Source organism: Camelus ferus, chromosome 7, assembly GCF_009834535.1.
Source record: "Camelus ferus isolate YT-003-E chromosome 7, BCGSAC_Cfer_1.0, whole genome shotgun sequence".
NCBI lineage: Eukaryota > Metazoa > Chordata > Mammalia > Artiodactyla > Camelidae > Camelus > Camelus ferus.
Window position 1 is genome coordinate 584,033 of NC_045702.1, and position 27,669 is coordinate 611,701.

Here is a 27,669-nt window from a genome sequence, read left to right on the forward strand (position 1 = left end):
AAAAGGTGAGCTTTCAAAAAGCACACTTTAGCCTAATCTTTATTATTTAACTGAATTTCTTGTGGCAAAAAAGATATGGGGGTAGGTGACATTGGACAGGCCTGGCTTCATCAAGAATGGCCTGTTGTCAAGCTGTGACCTCAGAATTCATTCATGAGATGATTTAACAAGGAGCACCCCAAAGACTCTGAGCCAGGCAGTGGTCAGGTCAGATGTGATTCTGCCAGACCACTGCTGGGTCAGGGTGTTGGGCTGGGGCTGGCCCCGGGGAGTGGGGGAGGAGGGGAGGTGGCAGGCATGGGGAGGCTCCTGGAGCAGCTGGGAAGGATGCTGGTCTAGCCCAAGGCGGAGGGTGGGCAGAGAGCCAGCGGCTGCAGGAGGAAGGGTGTGGTCCTCTGTCCTCTTCGGCTCTGGCCCAGGGCTCACAGCAGAGCAGGATGGTGGGGGAGGAAACGCACCCCTGGGGCCCAGAGCAAGAGGCTGGGGAGCTGGTGAGAGCTGAGGAGTGCGCCCGCCCGAGGGCCTGGGGAAGACTGGCCTCTGGCTCCACTGCCTTGGCTCCTCCCTTCCTCGCTTCACATTCTCTCCTGATAGACTAGTGTTTTGTTGCATGTCTGGAGTGCTTTTTCACAGACTAATATTTAAGGCTGTTTCAGTTGTACGAAGTGTGCTTCTGTGTTCTGAAGTTGTTGTGTTGTTTCTGTAGTCTTATGATTGACCTTACCGAAGTTGAGAAGGAGCGCCTTTTAGATGAAGTAAGTGTCCTCTGAGTTTGTTCTATTTCACAAGTACTGACTGAGTCCCTGCTGCGCCCCCACTTGGTGGTCTGAGAACTTAACATCTGCCTCACAGACACGAGAGCTTGGGCCTCCTAGTAACAGCAAAGTGAAGTAAGTTTCAGAGCCAAATCAGATAGTGTGTATTGAGCGCCTGCTGTATGCTCGAAATACCCAGGGAGCCAACAGAAGTCCGCTTCATTTCAGGCAGTGCGCTCTCCTGCGGGGTCAAGGCAGAGCCTGGGAGAAACTCCCTAAACTGGGTACTTCACAGATAGATAGAGTTCCTAGCAGAGCTGACGCAGTGCGGCTGGTGAGAAAGGTCCCAGGAGAGGCACCCGCGGACTGGAGGGCCTGGGCAAGTCAGGCACGATCAGCCGGGTTTCTGCTTCCAGAGTGACACGCCCTCCTTCCTGTGCGAGGCGCTCGGCAGGCACCTGCATCTGTCACGTGCTGTGCCGGGCACTTAGAGTGCCAGTGTTGGCTGAAGAGACAAAACCCTGTGCTCCGGGCAGGTCCTTCTCAGTACTGAGCACTGGGACTGCCTCTGGTTAACTGCTTTGTGACTTGTAAGCTGAAACAAGTGTGCACTATTTATTAAGCACATAGAGATGAATAGAAACAAGCATGTCGGCCTGCCTGACATTGACACTCAATATTTGGGATCAGTATTATATTCTCTCTGGGCCCATAGGTTCTGTTAGGTTCTGTACGTAGGGGCCCACAGTGCTGGAGAGCACGAGAGGGAGGTGGGTCCCAGTGTGAAGCAGGGATGGAGTTAGCATCCGCGAGTTAGTGCACGCTGAGCGTCTGGAGTGTCGACGCCACGGGCGGCGCCTGTATGAGGTCCCCACCGCTCTCAGGCTGTCCCATGGGCAGACTGTGCTCAGTGTGTCTGACTCAGAGAGCCCATGCTGAGCTGCTTGTTTCCTCCACAGTGGTTCCCCCTGGACGAGGTCCCCAGAGGAAAGCTGCATCTGAAGCTGGAGTGGCTCACGCTGGTGGCCAGTGCTGCGGACCTGGACAAGGTGCTGGAGTGCCCGCGACAGCAGCCCCACAGCAGGATGAGGGTCTGAGGGTTGTGCTGCTGTGGGGTTAGGACAGTGCAGCCCTCGTTCTGACCCTCATGCTGAGAGTCACCGCAGTAGCATCAGTACGCACTAGAGGTTTTTAAAAAGGAGATCAGCAGGTCATTCACCTGTGTTACAAGGTCTTTGCATGTTGTACTTAATGTTGTGCAGGGATTTGAGAGCCACAGGTCACCGAGTGCTTCATTTGATTTCTGTAGAATCTTGTCATGTTCACTCTCTTTGTGTTGCCTGTATTGGGTGGTTTATTTTTCCACTTTTCTTATTTTCCTGAGCATTATAATCAGGTAGAAATATCGAGAATCTTTTGGAAACACACCCGCTGAGGCCCATGCCTTCCCTTGAAGGTGCTGATGGACATCAGAGCTGACAAAGACCAGGCCAACGACGGGCTGTCCTCTTCGCTGCTGATCTTGTACTTGGACTCGGCGAGGAACCTTCCGGTAGGTGTGGCTGCGGGAGCTGCCTGGGTGCTGGAGTCCTGGTGGCGGCTCTTGGTGTGTTCAGCCGCGCCTGCGCCCACGCAGCCATGCTTCCACTTCACCCCGGCCCAAGGAGCGGCAGGGGACAGGTTCTTGTGCAGTTCCCTCAGGAGCATAGTTCTGTGTTTCTGCGTCTTACTGGCAAGATGTTCAGAGCTGTCTTTACTCCAGCATGTTTTATGAAGAAGCCTCCAGGATGTAGGAAGAGAGTACAGCTAGTAGTTAGGGAAGAAGATATTCTGTAGGAAATTGCTAAATTATTAAAATTATTATTATTATTATTATTATTAAAATTTAGTTGCCTGAAGATGAAAATTGTCTCCCTTTGGCCTGGGAGTGAAGTAACAGAGCAGCATCCATCCAGGCGGTGGCCCGGCGGGAATGGGGCAGCGTGGGGCGCAGTGGTGCTCAGGGCGCACTGGCGCAGCAGGCAGGTCGCCCAGCCCTGCACATGCGGCCTGGACCACGTGCTCCTCCTCGTTCGCATCAGGGTTGTCTTGCTCTTAGAAGAAGCTGTAGAGTAGAGTCTTTGTAGATGATAACCATCGGCATGGAGGAGAAGAGTCACACTGTGCCATCACACGAGGCCTGGTGGGACCCTCCACCGTACCCTAACCCCCAATGAGGGTGATGTGGTCACTAAAAATGATGAATTTTTTTGAGTGCCCATTCACTTGCTCAGCAGACAGTCTTTCTGCTGTTTCTTGTGTGGGAGCCCAATTTTGTTGAAAGAATGACTACTGGCACCAGATGCAGGCTGTTTCCTCCCGGGACTTGATAACAGGTGCCCACTTGTCCGTACGTTGTGGACAGTCTCCCCGTGGGCGTGTCCTTGGTGGAGGTGCATGTGGAGGGAGCACGCGGGCTCGCCGTGCTCACACTGTCCCTGACTGTGTGCAGTACACACCTGGTTCTTTCAAGGGCTCAAACTGTGCATTACGTGGGCTTTGCTTAAAAGCAAAGTCAGTGTATTTTGCACATCTCTATGTTTTATTTTTAGTTTTCAGCAATTAAAATCTGATCAATCTATTTTTTTTTGTATTGGAAAGATGTGATTGAACTGGGTGTGTGTAAACGTATATAATTGTTCTTTTTTTCGGTGAAGATTTCACCTTTCTGCAGAATTATTTATATGGTAGAACTTTTTGTTTTTAACCACAATGTTATAAAGTCTTATAATGCCTGATGGAAATGAATTTACTGTGTATTTTAGGATGTAGAGAACAGTATTGGTGAACTGTCAAGAAGGAATTAGACCTGTCCTTTAGAGCTGTGTTTTGTCACATTAAATTGAAATTTAAATAAGAAAAATTTCATAAGCAGAAACAAAGAAAGAAAGGAAGGAAGGAAGAAAAGTGAGTTTATTCACTTCTATTGAAAGGGCGCTCTGTGCAGGAAGCATGCTCCGGCTGGCGGAGGCAGAGGGCCCTGCAGAGCCGCTGCCCGCGCCACTGCCGGTGGGGCGCTGCGCCTCTGCCGCTGCTCCCTGGTTACCGTGCTTCTGCGCCTTCACTGACATTTGCTCTCTCCTCCCGTTTCCACTCTCCCAAGAGTATCTACGAGGGAAACTTTGGGTGTGGCTACTTAAAAGAGAGGCGAGCGTCGGGACTAGTGTTTTGTGAAAATACCGCCTCAGTCTGTAGAGCACTATTTGTGAGTTCTCAGTGTTCTTTCCTCCTCGTGCTTGGTGGGGCTGCCAGAATGCGGCTGAGTGCCTCACGCGCCCCCTCAGTGCGGAATGACCTGCATGCTGGCCTGTTTCCCGCATGACCTCCGCTGCTGTGCGTGTTCTGTTGTGCCTGTTTGGTAAAACGTGACACTCTCTGCCATAACCACCGCTGGTGATGCCTCTGCTGATGAGTGGATGGGCCTAGGGGTGTTGGGGAGCCTCGGGCTCCTACCCGCTCCTGGCCCGTAACAAATTTAAAAAATCATCTGAGCAAAAAGTGAAGCCACAGGGACTAACGTGGATTTTTGTATGGTTCATCTCAGTGTGAGATGTAATGTTTGCAAGCTTTTCAGAAGCTTCCTTAAATCTACTTTCTCCTCCTGACCAAACACAGAAGTGTCAGAACTTGGCTTTCTTTAAAGTCCCACCTGCGGCCCTGGGGACAGTCAGTGAAGACAGAAATTCACCTGCTACCCTGAAACCTTGCCTTCTTCCTCACTTTTAACCAGAGCAACTCAGGGAGGTAAACTATACATTGAATTATGGTCCAGAGCAACTCAGGGAGGTAAACTATACATTGAATTATGGTCAGCTTCTTTTAAGGAACAAAGAATTTCCTGGAGTGGCTAATTGAGCATTTGTAGCTTTCTCTGGGAAGCTGATTTTAACCTCATTGTGTGTTTCCCTGGGGCCTTCTCTGGTGCCTTGATTCCTGGTTCTGCTCTTGGTCCTTTTGGCAGGGTTATTCTCGCTTGCTGTGAAGTCAGAGAAAGCCACCAATGGCTTACTCATTAGTCTAGAAACTAATTATTGATTTAATTCAATGACTAGTGAGATTCCTACAGTTCATTTGGCCGCTGACTCTGATGGTGGTAGTGCTTTATGTTTTTGAAGGGTCTTCGTTTCTATTTCCACATGCTTTCTCAGTTTATTCTTAGTATTAAAAAGAAGGAGAGGGGGAGCTTGAAAAATAGTTATTTTATCCCATTTTATAGGTGAGGACAGTCAAGCCCCTGAAGGTGGGTGAGCTGCGCTGTTGCAGGGTCAGACGAGGGCGCCGTGCGTGCGGCCAGCCGTCCTCCTCCCATCAGGTGGTCCCTAGTGGAGGTCTGTGCTGTGGCCGCTCGCTGTCAGTGACAGCCCAGCCCGCCGAGTGAGCTTAGTCCGCCCTCCAGTAGCTTCTCTAAGTTTCTGCTTCTTTTAAAAGAAATACTGCTGACCCGTGTCAGGATTTTTTAAACCGCTTTTTAACTTTTAGCTGAGACGTTGCTGGGTTATCCAGACTAACTTTCCTCCCTCGTTATCAAAATCAACATACTGTGCTTTATGATTCAAATACAAGCATCAACAAAATGTTCTGAAAAATAAACCTGAATAGGTGGGTTACTTTCCCCACATTGGCTTTCAGTAATGAAGTGAGGTCAGTCCTGTTCTCAGTTTCCTCAAAGGCTGGACCTGTCACTAGTTCTGGTAAAGGTTTGGGATGGTGGCCACCCTGTTGCTCTCTTACCTTCTGCTACTCAGGACACTTATAATTTTCACCCCAACGAGTGCATCACCTCCAGGGGTCCCCATCTGAAAGCAGGACCTCCCAAGCTGGAAACAGCCTCTTTCTCCCGGGGCCTCAGCCCTCTGCCTGCCTCCTTTTGCCCAGAGGAACGAGAGGGTGTCCTCTGACTCCCAGCTTCAGAACCTGAGGCCTCTGTGGCCACCTGTGTTTCCCAGCACTTTCCACGGGCTCCCTGTGCACAGCTTGTTTAGTCTCGGGCCGTCGCGATTGCTTCTCAGGTGAGACCACACGGGATGAGGCACTGAGGTTGAGACCCAGGGTCATGGCTCAGGGACCTGAACTCAGCTGTGTGACCCAGAGCCCTCAGTCTCCACTCTTCTGTCCAGTCCATCCTAGTACAAAGTGAATTTGCTATCATGTTATTAAGTGTGTAAGTTCATAATGCTGTGTATGGAAAGGAGTGGTGTTTGCTCTAACGTCTACTTTATACGTGAAGATGCTGCCATAGGCGTGGAGGCCCTGGGTGTGATGGTCCCAGGCGCTCTGTGGAAGTCACGTGAGTTCATTTTGTCAAAAGTGCAGGAGGTGTGGAAGGTGCAGTAATGTCCAGAGGCCTGGTGCTGGCCTGGCCTGGCGCACCTGGGCCATCTGGCCCGTCACACCCCAGCCCACTGGCAGCTTTCCCTACCTCGCACGCTCCTCGTGCCCCAGCCCACACCCAGGCCTGTCCCCCGCTTAACTTTAGTTGACATGTGTTAGAGTGACGTGCACACTAGTGCAGACGCCAGGACTCAGAGCGAAAGGTTCTCACGGTGCCTGCAGACTGCCAGTCCTCACAGGCAGTGGTTCCATCCTCGCTGTCCGGGCCCTGAGGCGGGTCCGGGGGGCCCAAGGGGTCCTGTGAGCTGAGGCCCAGCCTAACCTTGTGCTTGCTCTCTTGCCGGCCCCGCCTGCTGCAGTCATGGCAGGCAGGAGGCTGGGTGTCTGTCTTCCTTCATTACAAAATCTGCTGTTTAGTTTAAAAAATAATAAAGTTCCATTTGTCATTTGAGGGTTAACTACAACTAAAGTGACAAAATCTTTCGTCTTAAATGTTAATCCTCCAAGGATCTTGCAGAACAACTCAGCCCTGCCCTCTGGAGGGCAAGGAAGTAATGAGTTTTTAAAAATTAGTGGAAGTAGGACATAAAACCCATAATAACAGAGGAACCTTCGAGGGGCTCTGATTAGCCTCTACACCTGTACTTGGAAAAGCGCGAGGGCGGGTAGGGCAGGCCACTCTCTGCTATGTTGTGCACCAGGATGGTCTGTGGCCCATCATTTGCACTTCAGATAAAACCTTTAGGTTAGTTATGGGTGGTATTTTAGGGATTTATTCAAGGGAAGGATAGTAAATAGAGTCCTTTCCTAAAGCATCACTTTTGGAATTTTCAAATCCCAAAGCGGGGGCAGGGAATAGTAATCATAGAGGGGAAGGAAATGTGTTTTGATGTCTACAGATTAAACCTTTACTCTCAGATACACACTTGGGCATAAAGAATAATTTTACAAATGGCTTTACTGTTTTTTTGTGTAATTCTTGTTGGTGGTTTTTGTTTAAAGATTTTTTTGTTCTCATTAATTTTCATGTCATTAACCTTACGTAAATCTCATTGCATGTTTTATTAACCCTTGGTATATTCATTTTCTTCTGACTTGAAAGAATAACCCATTAGAATTTAACCCTGATGTCTTGAAGAAGGCTGCGGTTCAGAAAGCTTTAAAGGTAAACTAACAGTTTTCCCTTCAAAAGTTAATTAAAACATATTGAAAGAGATGATGCTCTAACCCTCGTGGGTTTACTGACAAATTCTCTGTGGAGTAACAGAGTCAACGGTGGTTCAGCTGGAGAGAGCCTGCTCTTGCTGCCGAGAGTCAGGGTTAGAAGAACGTGTCGACTGTGAAGACAAATGCTGTCAGTACCAGCACGACCAGTCTGACTTCTGTCCTGTGGGCCTTAGCCCTTAAATCATCGGCACTTTAATTGGATCGGAATTTGTGAAAGTGGTGAAATAGAAGTCCTCTCTGAAATCCTGACCAGTTTCCAGATTATGGCTGAAAAGTCTGCCCCAGGCACTGTTTTGCCGCTCACAAATCACCTCTTCCAATATGCAGAGGCAGGGCCGCCTCTGAGTCGGTGACCGCGTGGCTTCTGGCGCTGCTGGTTCAGGTGACAGCTCTTTCAAGGAGCTCTGAATTTCATGAAATGAGGTGTATTGAAAACTAAGCTCCACTTCCTACAACGACATGAGGATGTATTTTCTGGCTGTATTGTTAAAGGTTTTCTATAGCTTACAAATGCTTTATTATTTTTTCTCTGATTCTTTGAACATTTTATGCTTAAATATTTAGGGGAGTGAGGGGTTAAATGTCACTGTTTTAAGAAAATTCTATCCAAAGAAATCAGGACTATTTTATACTCAGTTTCATCTGGAAGAATAAGTTAAATTTCCAAAGTGAGGAAGACTGACAAGCTCTGCTCTGATGCAGTGTCTGTGAAGCCCTCGCCACGCACCCTCCGCTGGGGAGGTGCGGCGGACTGCTCCTTGGGGCTCTGCTTAGCACGGGAGTTCAGATAACTGCTCCTCACCAGAACGCGGGGAGGAATCGTAGCCACAGTCTTTCCTCACCATTTCCTTGGTAACTGAAGACCTTGCCTAGCAGAGCACGGTGGTTATGAGGCTCTGCAGTTAGGCTAGACTGTCTGGGCGCAGGTCTCCGCCCAGCTGCTCGTCAGCAGGACCTGAGGGGAGGTGCTGACCCCCTGCTGCGTTCTCTCTTCTCCAGGGGAGAACTGAATAAGTCGCAGCAGGTCATGCATGCAGAGTGCTCAGTGTAGCTAGCATAATATGTGTGTTTCCAATTGTTACAGTATCTCGTTCAAGCCTACTGACGGGTCTAGAAATGGTATTATGCCCATGTTGTAGACATCAAAACTGAGGTTCAAATACATGAAATGTTGAGTAGATCTCAGTAATCAAGTGGTAAAGAGATTTAAGTTCAAGGCAGTTTGACTTAGAAGCTCGTGTTTTCACTGTACCTGTGTCGCTCACTTGTGCTGATGCATTTTGAGTATTGCATCCTTGTAGAAAACTTAGTCACTGATTTAACCTTATTTCATACAATCTAAAACATCAGTCATTTTAAGAACAGTCGGCCCTCTGTCCATGAGTTTTGCATCTGCAGATTCAGCCAACTGAGGATCCGGAAGAAAATTTACAGAAAGTTCCAAGTAGCAGCTTTTACGTTGTATTTACAACTATTTACATAGTATTTACATTTTATTAGGTATCATATGTAACCTGGAGATGATTTAAATTATAGGGGAGGATAATCCCACACTATTTTATAGATGAGACTTGAGCATCTTTGGATTTTGTATCCTGGGGGTTCTTGGAACCAGTCCTGCAAAGATACTGAGGGACAACTGTACACCGTTGTTTTATGTACCTCTAAGAAAGAAAATAAAGGGCTAGTTAAGGTTTGATAGTGCTTATTTTATACTTATTGAAAGAACTTTTAGGCTTAGGATGAACATAGATTTTTATCATGTCACTCACATGCGCACACGAAAGGAAAACATAAGCAAGATAAATTGGTGAAGGCGGTGATAACCACCACTCTACTGTAATCCGCCCAAAAGCAGTACTTAATGTTACCAATCGTTCGTTTCATTTTGTTTTCGGAGATGTTAGAAAAGTTTTTAAAAATAAGGATGCATTACAATTGATAAGCTACAGTAAATCTCTGGGAATGAACGGCTACTTTTTCAGAGATTAAGTAAGTGTATTAGTGAAACAAACTCAGCTTCTGTATCCAAGACTCAGAAGCAGTAGTAGCTTAAGCAAGACAGGAGTCTGTATTTCCCTTGCATGTGACAGTTCTGGCTTGTGCTCTGTGGTGCTCACCACCTCCAGCCAAGGAGCGGGCAGCAAAGGCAAGGTGCCGGGTTGGCCACAGGCGAGGTTCCGAGGGAGAACCCGGCACTCAGCTCCGCCCTCAGGGCTCCGGAGTCTGGGAATAGGAGACGTGGGTTTAGGGGAAGTAGTCTAGTCCTCCACTGCAGTAGCTTGTAGCCACATATTCGTAACTATTTATTTCATTTTGCAGAATTCATTCACATCAAAAAGGTGAACCAGAAAATAGATTATCGCAGTAGGTTTGGACTAGTAATATTTTATTCCCATAATCATGAATTTGATACCTCTATCTTTGCTGCAGTGTTGAGGCTTGACTCTAAAATTATTAAAGACATTTTTGTGACCTTCTCGTTAATTTCCACTAACACAAATGTTTACCTGCATCTTGTGGGGCTAAGTTACAAATAAACCTCATGTCCCATATGTGTTGCATTTTACCTTGTTTTCTTCTGTCAGCCGTCTGTGTTAAAGTATGATTTTTACCATTTTTTCTTATTCCCGAATTTTTCTTACTGCATTTAAATCTGCTTAATTTATGTGATTTAGATTGACATTTATTCTTCCAGTCAGAATTACTTAGCAGCTGGTGAGCAGGGTTTGGTACCTGGTAGCCACACTAAGTTGGAAGTGTGAGAGCGCGCCTCTGACTCCAGCACTTCACGATTCCAGCCAGAAGGCTGTGCCGAGCCGCCCGCTCTTTCACACTTGTCCTCCTGGTGTTTTTCTGTTTCCAGTGTTTGCTCTTTATTCATCTTGTTATCCTGGTAAAATGAGTTTTGAGAGTTGGAATTAACATTAAAGATTTTCAGAGGATTCCATTTTTCCAAAGTAGCTTGCTTTAAAAACAGAAGGCCCTAACATTTTAAAATTGTTTGCAAATATAAAATTCCTTAATTTATTTTATGTAGATACAACTGTGGCTTTGGGGTATGCTTAGCAAGTGTTTTCCAATTAAATTGTTCCAAGATACTCCCTATAACTGAAGTATCAGAAGTAAATAGAAATGACTGTTCATATAAGCCAATAATTCCATTTTTAGTAATCCCCATTTCAAGATGTTTATTTTGTCTGTTTTTTGTTTGTGGATAGTCAGGGAAGAAGATAAACAGCAACCCAAACCCACTTGTCCAGATGTCGGTCGGTCACAAGGCCCAGGAGAGCAAGGTGAGGTGCTGACTGGTTCCCTATGACCCTCCATCACTGTCACTGGTGGTAGTGGGGGCTCCCTGTGACCTCCGTCACTGTCACCCGGGGGGCTCCCTGTGACCCTCCGTCACTGTCACTGGGGGGCTTCTTGTGACCGTCCGTCACTGTCACCCCGGGGGCTTCCTGTGGCCCCCCATCACTGAGTTCTTTTGTTTTCTTGAATCAGTCGTTTGATAACCAGCTACGTAATTTGATATCAAATATGTTGTTCATTTAAAAATAACATCAAAAAATAACATGAACATGTGAATGTGCTTCTGGTTGATTTCATGGGTAGATGACATGGGACAAATTTCCAAGTTTCCTTTCAGTGCTCTATTAATATTTTGCTTAAAGGACAGCCAACAGTGTGCTTAAAATTCAGCAAATACAGTTTTATTCAGGAATTGAGGGAGGGCATTGCTGTTGCTGTAATGTGTCCTACTTGCAGGAAATACTTCAGGAATTACTCTTTTTTTAAACTGCTAACCATTAATTTGAGAAGCTTTCTGATGTGCAGCACTGTGTCAGCCCCAGGATGTCACGGGAGGGAGGCCACACCGCGCGGTGCAGGCCACGTCGCCGGGGGTGGGACACGGGCTGGGGTGGCTAGCGGTTCACCCCCGACACCCTCCAGAGCTTCTGCAACTAGTAAGTGATGATCCAGCTCAGGAAACTGGTGTCCTGGAACTTAATCAGCGCCGTCCTAGACCTGCAGCTGCAGTAGCACAGAGCTGATACCTGGCTGTTTCTTTCAGATTCGGTACAAAACCAGTGAACCTGTGTGGGAGGAAAACTTCACTTTCTTCGTTCACAATCCCAGGCGCCAGGAGCTTGAAGTCGAGGTATTTTATTTGCATTTTAAAATAGATTTGTTGAAATATGATCAGCATCAAAGAACCGCACATATCTAAAAGGTGCCGTTTATGGGCCCCTCCCTGCAACCAGTGTGTCTTTGTCAGACTTGGTCATACAGAAAATGCTGTGTGGTTTCAGTGTTTACTTGTCAGCTCTTGGCTGATTGTCACTCGTACCAGTTGTTCTTGATTTTTGCGTGCCGACATCTTACTCTCAGCCCTGCTGACCTCGCTGCGGTTCAGGTAGCTTCCGTGTGGATGCCTTAGGATTCTCCTGCATGCGGTCTGCTCGCAGTGACCCTTCTGCTTCTGCATTTCCCGTCTGGGCGCCCCATTGCCCAGCCCGGGCTTGGTGCCTCTCGGTGTCCCTCAGCATGAGTGGACACCATTGCCTCCTGCAGACTTAAGGGCGAAGCGTGTGTCTCACTGCCATTAAGTGTGACGTTTGAGGGCATTTCCCTCTCTTCTTGCTGCTGGTTTGCTGAGTGTTTTTGTCACAAGTGGATGTTGAATATTGCCAGGGACTTTTCTACAACTAGTGAGATAATCATGTGGTTTTCTTTTGTAAATATACAAATTTTCATTTGTAAATACAGTGAAATGCATTGTTGATTTTCAAATCATAAAGCTTGCAAACCTTTATTTGGTTTTCAAGATTTAACATTAGAAAACCTTGCAAGCAAACCTTTATTTGCATTTTAAAATAAATTTGTTGAAATATAATCAACATCAAAGAACTGCGTGTCACTTGATCATGATGTAGTATACTTTTTATGTACTCAATTTAATTTGCTAAAATTTTGTTAAGAACTTTTGCCTCATAAATAGGCATCAAGGATATGTTATGCAGCACAGGGAAATACAGCCATTATTTTGTAATAGCTTTAAATGGAGTGTAGTCTATAAAGTTACTGAGTCAGTGTTGTGTACCTGAAACTGACACATTGTAAACTATGCTTCAGTGAAGACAAGTAATTTTTGCATCTTAGTCATGAAGGATGCTGATCTATAATTTTGTTTTCTTATCCTGCCTTTTCAGTTTTGTGTCGGATTCATGCTAGCCTTTGAAGTAAGTTGGGGAGTGTTTCCTCCTCTTCATTTTTCTAGAAGAGTCTGTTTAGAACTTGTTTTCCTCGAGTGCGCGGTAGAGCTCACTAGCAGAGCTGTCCGAGCCTGTGGAGAGAAGATGGTCAAGTTCAAGTTTAATCCCACTGATAAGACGCAGGTCTGTCAGGGTGTCTGTTTCTTTTTGATGGAATTCCATGCTTTGCCCCAGTTACTCTTTGGTTGGTTGGTTGGTTTTGCCTGACTTGGATTAATTGGGTGTATTGCTGATTGCATTCTGTCTCCTTGTTCTGTCCTGGTCTTTCAGTGGGTGCCTTCGGGTGCCTTTCACCGTGGCCACCGCCTCGATCGTGCAGGTGCCAGGCCGCAGTGGCTTGTCCTCTCCTGGGCCCTATACTCTGCGTCTGTGCCTGTGTTTAAACCCACCATGTGTAGTATTATTTCTGCTTTGAACTGTCAATTATATTTTAAAGAGCTTTTTAAAAATAAATACATGGGGCTGTCTTTCCTATTTAGACGAATATTCACCACCCCAGTGACTTCACTCTGCTGAGATCCCGGTTTTCAAATGGCATGGTTCTTCCGCTGAAGGGCCTCCTGCGGAGCTGCTCTGCAGAGCTTTCTCAGCTATTGTGTGTCTGGGAAACTGTCTGTTCCACCTTCGTTTGCCAGAGGTATTTTCATGAGACATAGAACGCTTCTGGTTAGTAGGTTTCTTTCCTTCCACTTTCTCCCATCTTGCATTGTTTCTGATGAGAAGTCTGGGGTTTTTAGCCATGACTTTCTTGGATTTCCCCCACCCCGAGACTCTTCATCCTGCAGACTTTTCATCTTAGCAGCTGAACTCGGGTCTTCCCCTTCCGTGTCTTCCCCCCCGTCCTGCGTGTGTGTCATGGAGGTGTCTAGCTTCCAGTGCCGGATCTGCTTCTGCGAGTGACTTACCTTCACTATGGGTCATATATTCCTGCTTCTCCAGTTTTCCATTGTGAATTTTCCATTATTGAGTGCTGCGGGTTTTTACGCCTCTGGATATTCAGTTTCCTTTTCCTCATTTGCAGACAAGTTAGTTGGAAACACTTTGAGCCTTTGGAGGCTTGACTTAAGCTTCCGTCGTCTTGGGACCACGTGACCTCGCGGGTCCAACGCCCTGAGTGCCGTGAGATCTCTCCTCCTTGCTGGGAGTGGGTGCTGTCTGCAGCACTTTGTGCTCTGGGAGCTGCCCGCTTGTTTTTCCTGAGGCATCTTTCCTGGCCTCAGCTGGTTCGCTCCCTGCACGCGCTGATCAGCAGAAGATTCGGGGGCCCTTGGAGGCCTCCAGCTCTCTGGGGAGCCCTCCCCTGCCGGGGCCTCCTGCTCCCTGATTTCCTCACCTGGGTTCTCGGTGCAGGGGCACTGGCCTCATCTGGGGTCCTCAAGCCAGCCTCGTGGCTGGAACGCTGCCCAGCGACCAGCCCCGTTGTCAGGCTCCTCCCCTGTGTCCACACTCTCTGCACTCCTGTGTCCAGGGTCAATGCTGTCCAGCCTGAAGCCCGTTGTCTCGCTTACCTGTCCGGCTTTGAAGCTGAGGTGGGACGATACATGTGGTTGCTGTGCTCCGTGATGGTCAGAAGCACAAGTCCTTGGCATCTTTTAAACTCGGATGTGCGCCTGCTCGTCCCACATGTCTCAGCTCTAAGGAGAGCACTGTTCTCAGTGGGTCACGCAGCTCCCGGGGGCGTCCCTGTGGCCAGGTTCTGGCCCCCGCGCTCCTTTTGGCACAGCCTGCTTCCCAACACTAAGTCTCTGAGGAGTTTGAGGGCCTTGGTTTTGTTTAGCTTGTATGACTCCAACTTGTTCCTTAGCCCCTGAAGTCTGGGGGTTGAGGGGTGTCCTGTCGTGGGGGTCGCTCAGCTTCCCGACAGAGCGCCAGCCACAGTCGGTCGGGTGCGCCCAGCCTGCTCCGTTACTGTCTGTCTGTTGTTTTATATTTTCACACTGTTTTATACGAAATGTGTATGTCCAGCTACTTTTTTTTACTTTTATACTTGTCTAGCTAACTTTTTCCTTTATGAATTGCACTACCTTTAAAACAATTTATAGTAACTGAGTCTTGAATTTAAAAATATGACTTTTGAAATTCTATAATGATTATTTTATTTAAAAATTATTTTGTGATTATAGTTTTTTAAAAATTTTTCTTTGTATTTTGGGGGGGTAATTAGGTTTATTTTAATGGAAGTACTGGGGATTGAACCAAGAGCCGTGTGAATGCGAGGCATGCAGTCTACCTGAGCTCTGCCTTCTCCCTATGATCATAGTTTTAAAAGTAAGCATCACACTTAGGTTTTCACATGCAGTTGACTTCCTTGACTGGTTTTGTTTGTATAGCCCGTAAAACCACCAGAGTTCTTACTCTTTTGGGTTAGTTATTTTGTATCACAACAGCCTAACAGGAATAATTCCCGTTGCAGGGATAAAGCTGAGGATTGTAATTCAGGAGACAGAAATGACCAGGCATTTAAAGCAGATATTGTAGATTTTGAATAGGGAAGGCTTAAAAGAAAGAAACGTGCCTTCTCCATGAGCCAGGGTCACCAGAAGAAGCTGGGTACATCACTAGGAGTGTGTGCTTTCACCATTTTCATAGGATTTGAGGCGTTTCCTGTGGACCCTCAGATCTGTGCAGACCGCTGCCTCTTAGCGCAGAGTCACAGAGCATGGTTTTCTTTCTCACACTCGGGATGACTGCGATGAGGAGACACAGGTGCGTGTGACCCGGGTACGTTGTAGCACCTGTCACAGAGCTTTGTGTCTCCTGAAGAGGTTTCCTGCTGCACTACTCACACGTAAAAGGAGGTGGCCGAAGTGTTTTCAAAGACTGGGATTTGGACTGTGTGGCTTTCTGTCTCTGTCCTCAGAGCTGAGTGTGCTGTGGTGTCCCGCAGGTCAGAGACGAGCAACACCAGTGTTCTCTGGGGAACCTGAGGGTCCCCCTCAGCCAGCTGCTCAGCAGCGAGGACATGACTATGAACCAGCGGTTCCAGCTCAGCAACTCAGGCCCCAACAGCTCGCTGAAGATGAAGCTTGCCCTCAGGGTACTGCGGTGTGCGGCGGGCCGCTCAGGCAGTTGGGAACGGGCTGGGAGGACGAGGGTCAGGGTGTGGGGCGCAGGGTTGGGGACCCAGGAGGATGGGGGTCAGGGTATGGGGTGCAGGGCAGGGCCAGAAGGATGGGGGTCGGTGTGCAGGGTGGGGGACCCAGGAGGATGGGGTTCAGGGTGTGGGGTGCAGGGTGTGGGACTCCAGAGGACAGGGGTCAGGATGTGGGGCGCAGGGTGGGGCCGGGAGGACGGGGATCAGCGTGCAGGGTGGGGGACCTGGGAGAGTGGGAATCAGAGTTTGGGACACGGGACAGGGGACTCTTTAAATCCTTTGGCCCAGAAAGTATTTGCTATCTTGATCAACAAAGTTTTCTGTTAACGTTCAATTTTCAAAGTTCATTAAGAAGAGAAAATTTAATAAAGCCCCGCAAGATGGCAGAGATTATAGGAAAAATAAATTTTGCCCAAAATAGACAATGATTTGTTTGTAAGTACCAAAGGAAATGCTGAAAATAAAACTGGCAAACATATGGGAAAATGTTAGAACCCCCTAATTATTAAAATGAAGAACCAACTTTCAAGTCAAATAAACTTGGTCTGTGGAGGGTGCAGTGGAAACAGTCTCCTGTGCCTGGTCACCCCTGGGTGTGGGGACAGCCTCCCGGCAGGGACCACAACCTCTCTGGTTGTCCATCTGGAGCCCTCCCCCTGGACGTCCGGCTTCTGGTAATAACAGAACTGGAGGCGCTGGCTGCAGCTTTACTTCATGGAAGCGGAAACAGACTTCAGGCTGCCAAGGTGACCCCAGATGCAGAGTCACAGACGTAGATGTGCTCAGGCCGTGTGCTCAATTCAGAGCACGTGTGAAAAGCAGACAGAGTCAGTGACCCGCTGCCCACGCAGGGGAGGGTGTGGCTGCTCCTGCTGGACCCTGGTGGAGACGGTAGGGTGGAGGCCCACGTAGGGTGGGGTTTTTCTCCCGGCCAGGGCGTGACGCGACCTGTCCATGGTGGCGTTGCCCCTGCCGTGCATACCCACTGCCGGTGGAGGAAGTGAATGGGACGCACGGGAGTGAGTCTGTGCATGCGGTGCCGTGTCCCTCCCTCCCACGGGCCTTGTCCTAGGCTTCCTCCACACGGTAGAAGAGCTGAATGGGTAGACCGGATTGTTCTTCATGCTTTGTGCGAAGCTTTAAAGAAACACTTGCAAACGAGTATCTCTAAGCTGTTCATGTGTGAGGCTGTGAGGCTGTTCACCAGTGTCACTGGCTTTATTTTTCGGTCTCTTTTCACCTCTAGGTGCTCCACCTTGAAAAGCAAGAAAGACCTCCAGACCACCAGCACTCAGCTCAAGTAAAGCGACCCTCTGTTTCCAAGGAGGGGAGAAAGGTTGCAGTCAGATCTCAGATGCCCGCATCCCCAGGCACCGGTGACAGCGGCACCGCCCCGTCTACACCGGTCATTGGGGGCAGTGACAAGCCTGGTGTGGACGAGAGAGCCCAGCCTGCAGAGGCCGGCCCCCTGGAACCAGGGGACCTGGGCAGAAGCTGCTCCAGCCTGCAGGCCAGCGCCACCTGCTCCCCTAGCCACGCCTCCGTCAAGGAGCCCACCCCGAGCATCGCCTCAGACATCTCGCTGCCCATTGCCACGCAGGAGCTGCGCCAGAGGCTGCGGCAGCTGGAGAAGTAACGTGGCTCCCCACCCCGGCTGAGTTGGTGCAGGGCCCTGGGCTGTGGTGGGGTGCCAGCTAGGCGCAGCTGCCTCCAAGTGTTGCCCTGCCCTGTGAGGCCTCTGGCTTCCATGTAAACCTGCCGTTTCCAGGGCTGGTGTTCGGCTCACTTGAAGATTAGGCCCAGTGGGGTGATGTGGCCACAAGTGGGAGAGGCCCTGGGGCTCCTGTGCATCCTGCCCAGACCAGGAAGGCAGAGTCTAGAGCTGATCCATTGGATCCTAAATGGGCAGGACTTGACAGGACTTTGTTGTGTCAGAACAGGTCCTGCTCTGTCTGCTTGTCCAACCTCGTTACCACCTCCAAGCTGGTGCTGTGTTTGGAGGTTTGTGGGGCTTTGTCCCTCACGCCTTGAGTTGGAGGTGTGTCGGGGTTTCCTTGGATAAGGGCCTGGAAGCCTGCACTTGTCCTGAGCTTCTCTGTCCACTGGAGGAGGAAGTTGCCCTCTTAAGTAGTTCTCCTCTTTGCTGCGCCAAGGAGTGCGGGCTAAGATGTGGGGGCAGAGGCGTGTGGCTGCTCCTGGGGCCCGCGCTCAGAGCCGCCTGTCTGTCTCAGAGCCTGGGCCTGGGCTGGGCCTTGACACAGAGATGAGGGCATAGTGACCCTGTTGGCCCATCCCCGAGAAACAGCGAGTGACTTTCACGGGCTCTGAGGAAGGCCCAGGCCCAGGAATTCCGCAGCACGGGGTTTGTGGTTAGGAGACGCAGTGTCTCGTTTTTATGTTGAGCCGTCAGTTTAGTGACAGAGTTACGTCCACCTCTCAAATGAAGGCTGAGCCCAGGGCCTGTCTGTGCCCGGGACCACAGGTCATGTCCGTGGGCACTTCGCCCCTCGTGAGTGCGTAGTCTCACGTGTGGCTGTGGCAGTGACACGCCCCCTGTGTTGTTCTGCTTTGTCTCCCCAGCGGGACGACCCTGGGACAGTCGCCCCTGGGGCAGGTCCAGCTGACGGTCCGGCACAGCTCCCAGAGGAACAAGCTGGTGGTGGTCGTGCACTCCTGCAGGTGAGAGCGCGGGGCCCCGGCCCAGTGGCAGGGAGGCTGTAGTCCCAGTTTCACTGCACTTGTTCCATGATGTTTTCTAGTCAGAACCATCTTGGTTTCGTTGTAACACTCCCTGGAACTGCTGTTCTGTAGTCTGCGTGACACTCCCTGTGGCTGAGTGTTTAGGGCAGGAAAGTGAACAGTTTTTCTTTTACTGAATGTCCTTGGGGGATTGGACTTCCAGGAGTGGATTTGTGTCCGCTCAGGGTCCGGGCGAGTCCGGGTCATGGCAGGAGAAGCTGTGGTCCTGCAGGAAGGGGCGCACCGCTCTTCCCCGCAGTCAGGAGGGCTTAGCGTGCGCGGGACTGATCAGCAGACGTGAGGTCAGGCGCCATTGTTGCTTCTGTTGTGCTAGATTAACGGTGCTGGTTGGAGCTGACGGGTTATTTTCTGTTATGTGACTTGTCTGTTTCACTAGTAGCTGTGATACAAATATTTGGATCTTATAAAAAGGTGTTGGAAACACAGGAAAATAAAATTAGTGAGATTTACAACTATGACCGCACAACCCCAGACCCCGGTTCAGTGCGTGTTTGCTCACGGAGCCCCTTCCTGCTCCCGAGTCGTGGCTGTGCGAAGTCCAGGAGCAGAGCACTGACCGGAGGCTGTTCCTGGCTGGGTCTTCAGATCCATCAATAAGTGAACCACCTGAAGTGGCCACACATACAGTTGACCCTCGAACGACCCGGTTAGATCTGCACGGCTCCACCGCATGGGGTTTTTTCAGTAGGAAACGGTACAGCACTCCATGATTTGTGGCTGGATCCTTGGATACAGGACCGTGTGTTCAGATGGGTGGCACCCTCAGCCTCAGTGGGGTTCAGGGGTCAACTGTGATTACACACTGGGTGGTATTTGGCCCAGTTGTCCTCAGACAAGAGTGGTGTGGGCTGCGGGAAGGAGGTGGCCCTCTTCTGTGAAGGGATTAGGTGGACACAGCTGACAGTGGGGTCAGCGGCCTGTGCAGGAGCCAAGGAGGACCGAGTACACTGGGGGTCCGCTGGACAGTGTTGGGAGAGGGGCGGCTTCGTTTGGCCGTGAGTGCAGTGAGGCTGTGTGCGGAGGCCAAGCAGTAGTTTCCGCGAACTCTGGGCCCAGGAAGTGGGCAGAGGCCAAAGGAGCTGTGAGGAGCCGGCGAGGGGCCAAGACAAAGCTTCTTCTGGTGCCCTCAGCATGGAGAGTGCAACCTCAGCTGGTCTGTTCTTGTGGGCGCGCCGCGTTCCTCCGCGGTCTCACACCCAACTGCTCTCTGGTTTATGTCCTCAGAAATCTCATCGCCTTCTCTGAGGATGGCTCTGACCCCTACGTCCGCCTGTATCTGTTACCAGACAAGAGGAGGTCGGGAAGGAGGAAAACACACGTGTCCAAGAAAACGCTGAACCCCGTGTTTGACCAGAGGTGTGTCCATCTGCAGGGGGTGGGGTGACCCTGGCAGGAAGGCCCCAGGATATGACCGCACAGCCCTGCTGAGCTGTCATGAACTTGATAGTGTAGATAAGCAAGTAGGCTCTGGGCTTCGCACGTGAACCCTCAGGCTGCTCTCCACGAGCTGAGCCCTGCGCATCTTGGCATGGCTACTGCAGGGCTTAGGGTGGGCGCATCGCCAGTGGTTGGGGGACAGTGAAGTCGACGGTGCTGGAGCCACCAACCCAGCTTATGTCCACCCCGGAAGGTATCGTGGTTGCTCACAGTGACCTTACCTAAAGCAAGGTCAGAAACTGACCAGCAGACGCCCGGTCCCGCTGTGGGCAGGCTTGCTTGTGGGAAAGTGGTCACAGCCGTGTGTCTCTGAGAGGCCTCTGGCCTTGTCCTCTGCTTTTCCGGAGGCCCTGCGCCTGCAGCCCCATGGCTGCCTTGCGGACTTGGCTCCTAGAGGCATTTACTCCTCAGCAGCTGGCTCCAGCCGCTGGAAGTGTCTGCAGCCCACCCTCCACTGAGGGCACGCCCGTGATGCCGGTCTTCCGCCCATCCGGGGCCTGGAGTCCGTCTCCTCGAGTCTGTGGGCCAGTCCCACACTGAACCCCAGAAGAGCTGGGAGTTGTGTCCAGACGGGACAGGGGGGTCACAGGCGGTCGGGCCTTGCCCACATTTAGGTGCTGGAGTCTCCTCTCACTGTTAGGAAAGCAACTGGAGAAACCTTCATGTCTTCCTGAAATGCCAGGCGCAGACATCCAGCAGGGGGACTCAGGTTTACAATAAAGGCAAAGCGTGGCATGAGGACGGTCTCAGACAGACAGCTTTTAGTTGCTGCAAAACAGCGCAGGTCACAGAGGGGCTTAGGAGTGGTCCTCTCTCCCGCTTCAGCTTCGACTTCAGCGTCTCGTTGCCGGAGGTGCAGAGGAGGACTCTGGACGTCGCAGTGAAGAACAGCGGTGGCTTCCTGTCCAAAGACAAAGGGCTTCTTGGCAAAGTAAGTCTGACACAATCCTTGATCAGTTCCTACTCTTCGTAGAACTTAAGCACGTACCCAAAGTGCCTTTCTCGGACCAGCATCACACGGGCGGACAGCCCGTGTCTGCTGCGCTGCCATCAGCGGCATGGGAGCCAGTGTCCCCAAGAGGCGTCATAATAACTTAAGTGCAAGACTGCCGAGCACAGGGGCCCCCATGGGTGTGACCAGTGTGGGGTTCACAGGCAGCTCCTCAGGGAAGAAAAATTGAAAAACGAGACTCAAGACGAGGGTGGTGCCATGTTGCCCGAGTAAGACCGAGAAGACAGAAGAAGTGGTGAAAAGCCTAAAACCCACTCCAGCAAATGTCTTCTCCCCCAGGTGCTGGTCGGCCTGGCATCTGAAGAGCTCACCAAAGGCTGGACCCAGTGGTGAGTGTCCCCATCGCAGACAGGGAGCCCGGGGTGCTCGTGCAGGGGCGCCCCCATGACCGCGTCTGCCTTCTTCCCGACTCCCAGGTACGACCTCACGGAAGATGGGACGCGGCCACACGTGGTGCCGTAGGCGCTACCCCGGAGCCTCCCGCTGCCCCGCCTCTGTGCCCAGACACGCATCCCTCGGACGCACCCATGCTGTTTTTATAATTTCGTGTGTTCAGTCACGTGTACCTTATGGTTTTATAAAACATGTTGACATTTTAGGCATATTTAGCCAATATTATCCTTGAATTTTGTATGCTTGATTTCCTCCAGTATTCCCGCCAGGTGTCACGGCGTGCAGCAGGGTGGTGGTTAGCTGCCGTGTGATGTGCAGCGTGTGTGGGTTGCATCCACCAGGAGGTGCTCTGTGGTGGCCTTGTTGTGTGTATCGCTGAGGTACTTACGCTGTGTAAATAGACTCTATTTTTTATAGTCTCTACATGCTGGTTTCAATTCAGAGGAAAATAGATCAAGGAAATATATATATTTTTTCTTCTAAAACTTATTAAATTCTTATGACAAATAATAATTTTTGTCTTTGCAAGAAAATGTTCTCAGTGACCTATTTTGTGGTGTTTCTTTTTAAAAAGAAAGCCTGAAAGATTAGTAAATATTAGTATATTTCTGCCCATTATGAATGATGAAAGAATGTATTCAAAATATTTACACTTCCAAAAATACAAAGATGTATTATCAAGAAGTCACTTGAAGTGCTTACAAGGAAAAATGTATAACTGAGTAATATAAGATATTAAGAGTTGTCATGGCTCATAAACCATAGTGTGCTAATCTGAAATTTCTTGCATAAAATGAAATGTCTTAAGTGTATTTTCAGTTGCTTGTTGTAACTTACTCATGGGACAGTGCTCAGTACACAGTGACCCTTTCCTGGAATGTTACTCAGGCAGATCTTCAATGGCAGCAGTTAGGCTCTAGTGCAATTTTCAGTGTTTTCTCAGCCCGCACTGTGTCCCAGAGGCTGGGAGGTGGATTGGGGCCCGCAGACGGGAAACCAAGTCTGGACGTTACACGCAGGGTGGGCTCCCCGGGCTGGCACCCGCCTGAGGGGTCTCCGCTCGCAGCTCTGGGCGTCTGTGACCGCCTCCCAGGCTTCCCCACTTGCGCTGCCAGACCTCGGTGCTGGGCCGCTGTTTCACAGTTTCCATTGGGGAGTATATTTTTCTTCTTAGATTATGAAAAGCATGCTTTCTGTACTTAAACGGCTGAAGCCTCTGGGAGGGAGGCTCCTTCACAGCGTCCCAGCTGTGCGGGCAGGCCGGGTGACACCAACGACTCCCGAGCAGTGAGGACGCCAGGCCACGCGCAGACGTGGGACAGGCACGATGGGGCTGCCCAGGCGCGTTGGCTGCCTCACACTGTGCACCATGGCTGACGTGTCAGGGGCTCTGGCCTCGCAGCGCAGGCTCTCATGCTCTCCTCAGCAGTGAAACTTCACGCTGAAGTTGCTTCCTGTCGTCACAGGAGGATGCTGACGTGCAGGGACACAGGCTCATGGAACATGTGAGGCCGGTGTGTTAGCAGCGTGGGAAGGACATGTACTTCGTAGACCTCGCTCTGCCCGTGGCATTGAGTTTGTTGGGGATTTTTTTTAAAATGAGGGTTGCTGAAGGGCTTCTGGTGTAATTTCTAAAAGAGGAGAAATACTCTGAAATGTTAGGATAGCAGTGATTTCTACCAACATCCTCAGTTTCGGGGCTTTGCAGCCATGCGTGTCCCCTCTTCAGTGTGTTTTATTGCTAGAATGCCTCACTTAGGCAAATAGGTTCAAAACCCACACAAAGCCAGTGGCAGCATGAGGCCCACCCTCTGTGGATGGTGGGGCTGGACAACCCCCAGCAGCCAGCTCCATTCTCTTTGAAAGGGAAGAAGGAACGGAAAGGGACTATTCTGTGGTCACTGAAACTCCTCCCACGTAGACTCTGCCTTTACGGCAGACGGGCCATCACAGGCAACCTCATGCACCTGCGGGGCGGCTGAGCATCCCCGTCAGGCCGGACGCTGGAGGCCCAGGACGTGCATCGCCAGTGCTCAGTAACTGACTGGTCCGGGAAAGGGAACTTTAACTTCTCTACATGGAGGGAAAATTAAGGTAGGCGAGTTTGAACTCTGTTACTTTATTGCTCATCCTGTGCCTTAAAGTAGGAAGTTTGAGGTGTTGTTTCAAGTTTCAGTTTAAAACAGAAGCAGCCTTGTAGCTGTATTTGCCACGATTTTTCCATCCTGTGAGAATTCCGCGCACAGACGCTCCTGTCAGGAGGCCAGGCCTCCTTTGCAGACCAGCGTGTGTGCTCACCTGGGGCTGTGCCGGATGCCGCGGCAGGTGCTGGTACACGGCCGAAAGTCCTCTCTGCTCAGCTGACGTCACACGACGGCGCAGGGATTTACGCAGTCAGACTTCCACGTGAGCTCGCTTGTGACTTGTATCCCCTTTGTCTCTTGAAGTGAGTTTTTAGTGTGGAACCGGAGAATTTAAAGCAGATAATAGTGTTTATGTTTGCTGTTTGTGAATTCTTTCATGTTCAGGAGAGGCAGGTCACTGGTAAAGGAACATCCGATCACTGGCATGAGTCTTTAGTTTCTGTCTTCATTGGCCTGTCCTCGGCCTGCCTCAGACTCTGGGCTTTGAAAACGGGATTATTTGCTGGAAGATACTCACGAATAGAAAACAGTCTTTTAAATGTACTCACTTTGTAACTGGCGCCAAGAGGAGTGGAAGTGGGGCCTGGTCTGAACAAACGGAGGCGCCCCTGCCGGGGGCTGGAGCCAGGGCGGGTCTGTGCGCGGCCGCCCCTCCCGGCCCCCAGCACCTGGCCCTCTGGGTTTCCTTCTGCGTTGCTGGCCCCTAGGCTCTTCGCTGTCTTCTGACCCCAGACTCTTAAGTGTGGAGGAGCGCAGGTTTTGGGTCTGTTTATTGTGTTTTGCATTCTGCTTAATACCGTTGGCATCTGTGGTTTCCCATACAGACAGGGCTGCTAAGCTCAGGACCGTCTGCCCCTCTCCTCTGTCTCTCTGCTCCGTGTCCCGTCCGCCTGCCCAGTGCTTCGGCTGGAGACCTAGACCATCCTGACGCCCCCTCCGTGTCTCTGCACACGCAGACGCCCAGCCCTTTAGTTCTGCGGGCGGTGTACCCCGTCCACCAGGAGTCCCGGGAGCCCAGTTACCTCCCAGCTCACGCAGCTGGCCCACATTCTCCACATGGCAGCCAGAGGACCTTTTCAAGTCCAGATCGAATGCACCATCTGCTGTCTCCCGTTGCTCTCAGAATAGAGACCGCTGTGGTCTGGTGTATCGTGTGTGGCCCTGGGGCCCCGGCGCCTCCCCAGTGGATCTGCTCCTGTCGGCCCCACCCCATCTGTGATGCCCCGCCCAGGACTCACACCTGCCTCCCCAGACCCTGCCCCGTCTGACCTCCCCCTCCCGCCCCGCTACTCAGCGCAGGTGGTTTCCTCCACGTTCTGACCGACACTTCGGTCTGGGTTCAGTCTCCTGTTGGAAGGGCCACGTTGCTCCTGTTTGTCATGCTGAACACGAGTGTGATTTAGCCCTGTTTACGGCTGTTCCCCGCCTGGACCGTAGGGGTCCTGGGCAGGGTTATGTGGGTGTTTCTAAGTCTTTTCTAATCGTTTACCACTGTTCCTCGCACATGGTTGGTGGATAAATAACTGTTGGATAAAGGGTGTATGAAGTTGGGCAGACCTTAAACAACAGTAATTTTCCACTTAAAGACAGACGCCCATGGACAGTTCATAGTAACATTGTGAGACAAGGTACAAAGCCAGTGATCTGAGAAGCCACTGAGGCAGGAAAGTGGGAAGGGAGCCGGGAACCTGTGGTCAGTGTTAATCTGGAAATCCTGGGCAATACAGTATGAAAAGAAAATGATTATGAATTTTGTGTTGGGCAAGAAGGTCATTTTCAAATATGAGATTGTCTCCCTGAAAAACCTAAGAAATTCATCTGAAAGCTTTTGAATTGAACAAGTATTGAATAAAGGACCAGTCATAAAAACATAAATTTCTGCGTCTTATGCACTAATATTAATGGCTATTAGAAAATATGACGGGAAACGTCACTCAGCAGCCTTGGAGCTGCAACTGTGCTGAGCACCTGCAGCCAGTCGGGGGTGCAGGATGGGTTGGGCCCCCAGGGGACTGTCACCACTCACCTGTCTGGCTCCTGGGGCAACCACGTCAGAACAGTCTGTGGCACTTGTTTGACACTGCCCCAGGCAGCTGCAGTGTCACCAGTTGGGACAGACAAGAGCTGACCAAAACATTCTGAAGGAAAACCTAGGAAAGAGAGGTCCCAAGGGGGCTTTGAAAACCTCTGGTGTTCCAGGGGCTCTGGAAAGACGTGTGCACCTGCCCAGGAAAGGCCTGTGCGAGAACGGTCTGCCACCTCCAGCTGGTGTTGAGGCTCTGCGAGCGGGACGCAAAGAAAGGCAGCTGTCGACTGCCTGACGGGATGTGGAACACAGACCACCCCCCCGACACATGCGCTCCCCCCCACTCCCCCCCTACATGCACACACACTCCCCCATGTACACACACTCCCCCACTCCCCCCACATGCACTCCCCCCTCCACCCCTCCACACTCCCCCCCTACTCCCCCCATGTACACACTCCTCCCCTATAGGCTCCCCCACATACGGTCCTATGTACACACACTCCCCCCCACTCTCCCCAACTCCACATGTACACACACCCCCACAACACTCCCCACACACACACCTCACTCACACGCACTCCCCCCATGTACACACATGCCCTCCATACGTAACCTCAGGCCCTCGGCAGAGGCTGGGAGACCCGTCCAAAGTACGTAAGGAAATCTCTGACCGTTAGCTAGCTGACCAAGAAGGCTAACCTAGCAGACTTCGGAGGCGGCACATAACAAAGAATACAGTTTTTAACCAATTACTCCAAGAAAGTTACTAAGAAACACCCAAGTTGGAGGGGAGCACTCTAGAGTTGCCACAAACATTTTTTAAATGTTCAGTTTACAATAATAAGAGAAACACGAGGCGTGTGAAGAACCGCACATAATGGGCCGTACCAGCCGAAAGCAGCCAGCAGGAAGTGCCCCTGCGGGAGCCCGGAAGTCAGGCGGCAGGTGGACCTCAGTCAGCGGCCACCCCAGTGCACCCAAGTGCAACTATGTCTGAAGGTTTCAAGGACAGTTTGAGGCTGATTCTCAGCGAAACGGTGGAAAATCAATGGAGAGAAATTATCAAATGGATGAAATAGAAATTCTGAGTTTACAATACGGTAAGTGGCGTGTAAATTTCAGTGAAGGATTTCAACACTAGGTTTGAGCTGACAGAAGAGTCAGAAAACTTGAGAAGTCACTCAGATGATCTTGTCTGAGGACAAAAAACAAGAGGAGTGAACAGGCCACCAACACGTCACCAACACACAGTGACGTCCCAGAGGGGAGGTGGGAGCAGAACCAGAACGTTTAGAAGTAAAGGGCAAACACACTTAAAGTTGGTGGGAAACAGGACACATTAAAGAAGCCCAGCAAACTCCAGGTCAGACAGACTTAAAGGCCACAGCAGGCACGTCTTCCTCAAACTGGTGAATGTCAAAGACAAAATCTTAGCACTTCAAGAGGGACTGTCCACGCAAGGGCTCCTCAGCAAGACCCTCCCGCCCGCTGGCCCGAGACCACGGGGAGCAGGGCGGGGCCGGGGCACAGGTGCCCCCGACCCCATTTGTCATTGCTGCTGACCCACCTGCCCTGCAGGAGCACGCAAGGTGTCTGCGTGTGCTTACTGGGGGCTGCTCCTAACCACTCTCCTTAGATGAGCCCTAGGGTCCTGTCCCGGGGACCACCGCGGCTCCGGGCCCCACCTCTGTGCTCAGATGCACGTCGGGCCCAATGACTGGGAGCAAGCCACACACCTCTCTGCTGCCGCTTCCCACCGTGAAGCGGGGTGGCCATGAGCCTGCCCGGGAGGCGGGGGGGGGGGGTGGAGGGTGAGCTGGCTCCCCGCCCTGCCCTCCCTGTCAGATCACAATGTTGGAGCCTCTGCTCCACGCCCACCTGGCAGACGGCCACACAGACAGGGCAGTGGCTGCCACCAGCCTCACCACCCCCTGCCATCCCAGGCGCTGGCCATGGCCTGCTTGGTGGTGAGACTGCCGGCCCCTCCCTGCGGGTCCCGCCCAGCCTGGTTTGGATGGTGCGGCCTCCTCTCCCCTCCCACAGCGCAAAGGGGCGACACAGTTTGTGTTTACAGCTTTCCTTCACTGGGGTATAAAACACACACAAATGTGCAGAAACCCTGACTATTCTGCCTTGAATTTTCACAAATGGCTGCCATGTGACCAGGTCGCG

General features: G+C 50.9%; 1 protein-coding gene across 1 annotated transcript in view; it reads left to right on the forward strand.

The window, feature by feature from the left end:
- Positions 1-25,343, forward strand: part of ESYT2 (extended synaptotagmin 2) — a 70,973-nt gene extending 45,630 nt beyond the window's left edge. Inside the window, 13 exon segments of the mRNA XM_032482965.1 lie at positions 707-755; positions 1,715-1,804; positions 2,212-2,307; positions 7,228-7,290; positions 10,574-10,648; positions 11,428-11,514; positions 15,516-15,665; positions 16,969-17,354; positions 18,303-18,401; positions 19,707-19,838; positions 20,745-20,850; positions 21,211-21,260; positions 21,348-25,343. Of these exon segments, the coding sequence (XP_032338856.1) occupies positions 707-755; positions 1,715-1,804; positions 2,212-2,307; positions 7,228-7,290; positions 10,574-10,648; positions 11,428-11,514; positions 15,516-15,665; positions 16,969-17,354; positions 18,303-18,401; positions 19,707-19,838; positions 20,745-20,850; positions 21,211-21,260; positions 21,348-21,393 (1,429 nt within the window). The 3' untranslated portion in view covers positions 21,394-25,343.
- The last annotated feature ends 2,326 nt before the right edge of the window (positions 25,344-27,669 follow it).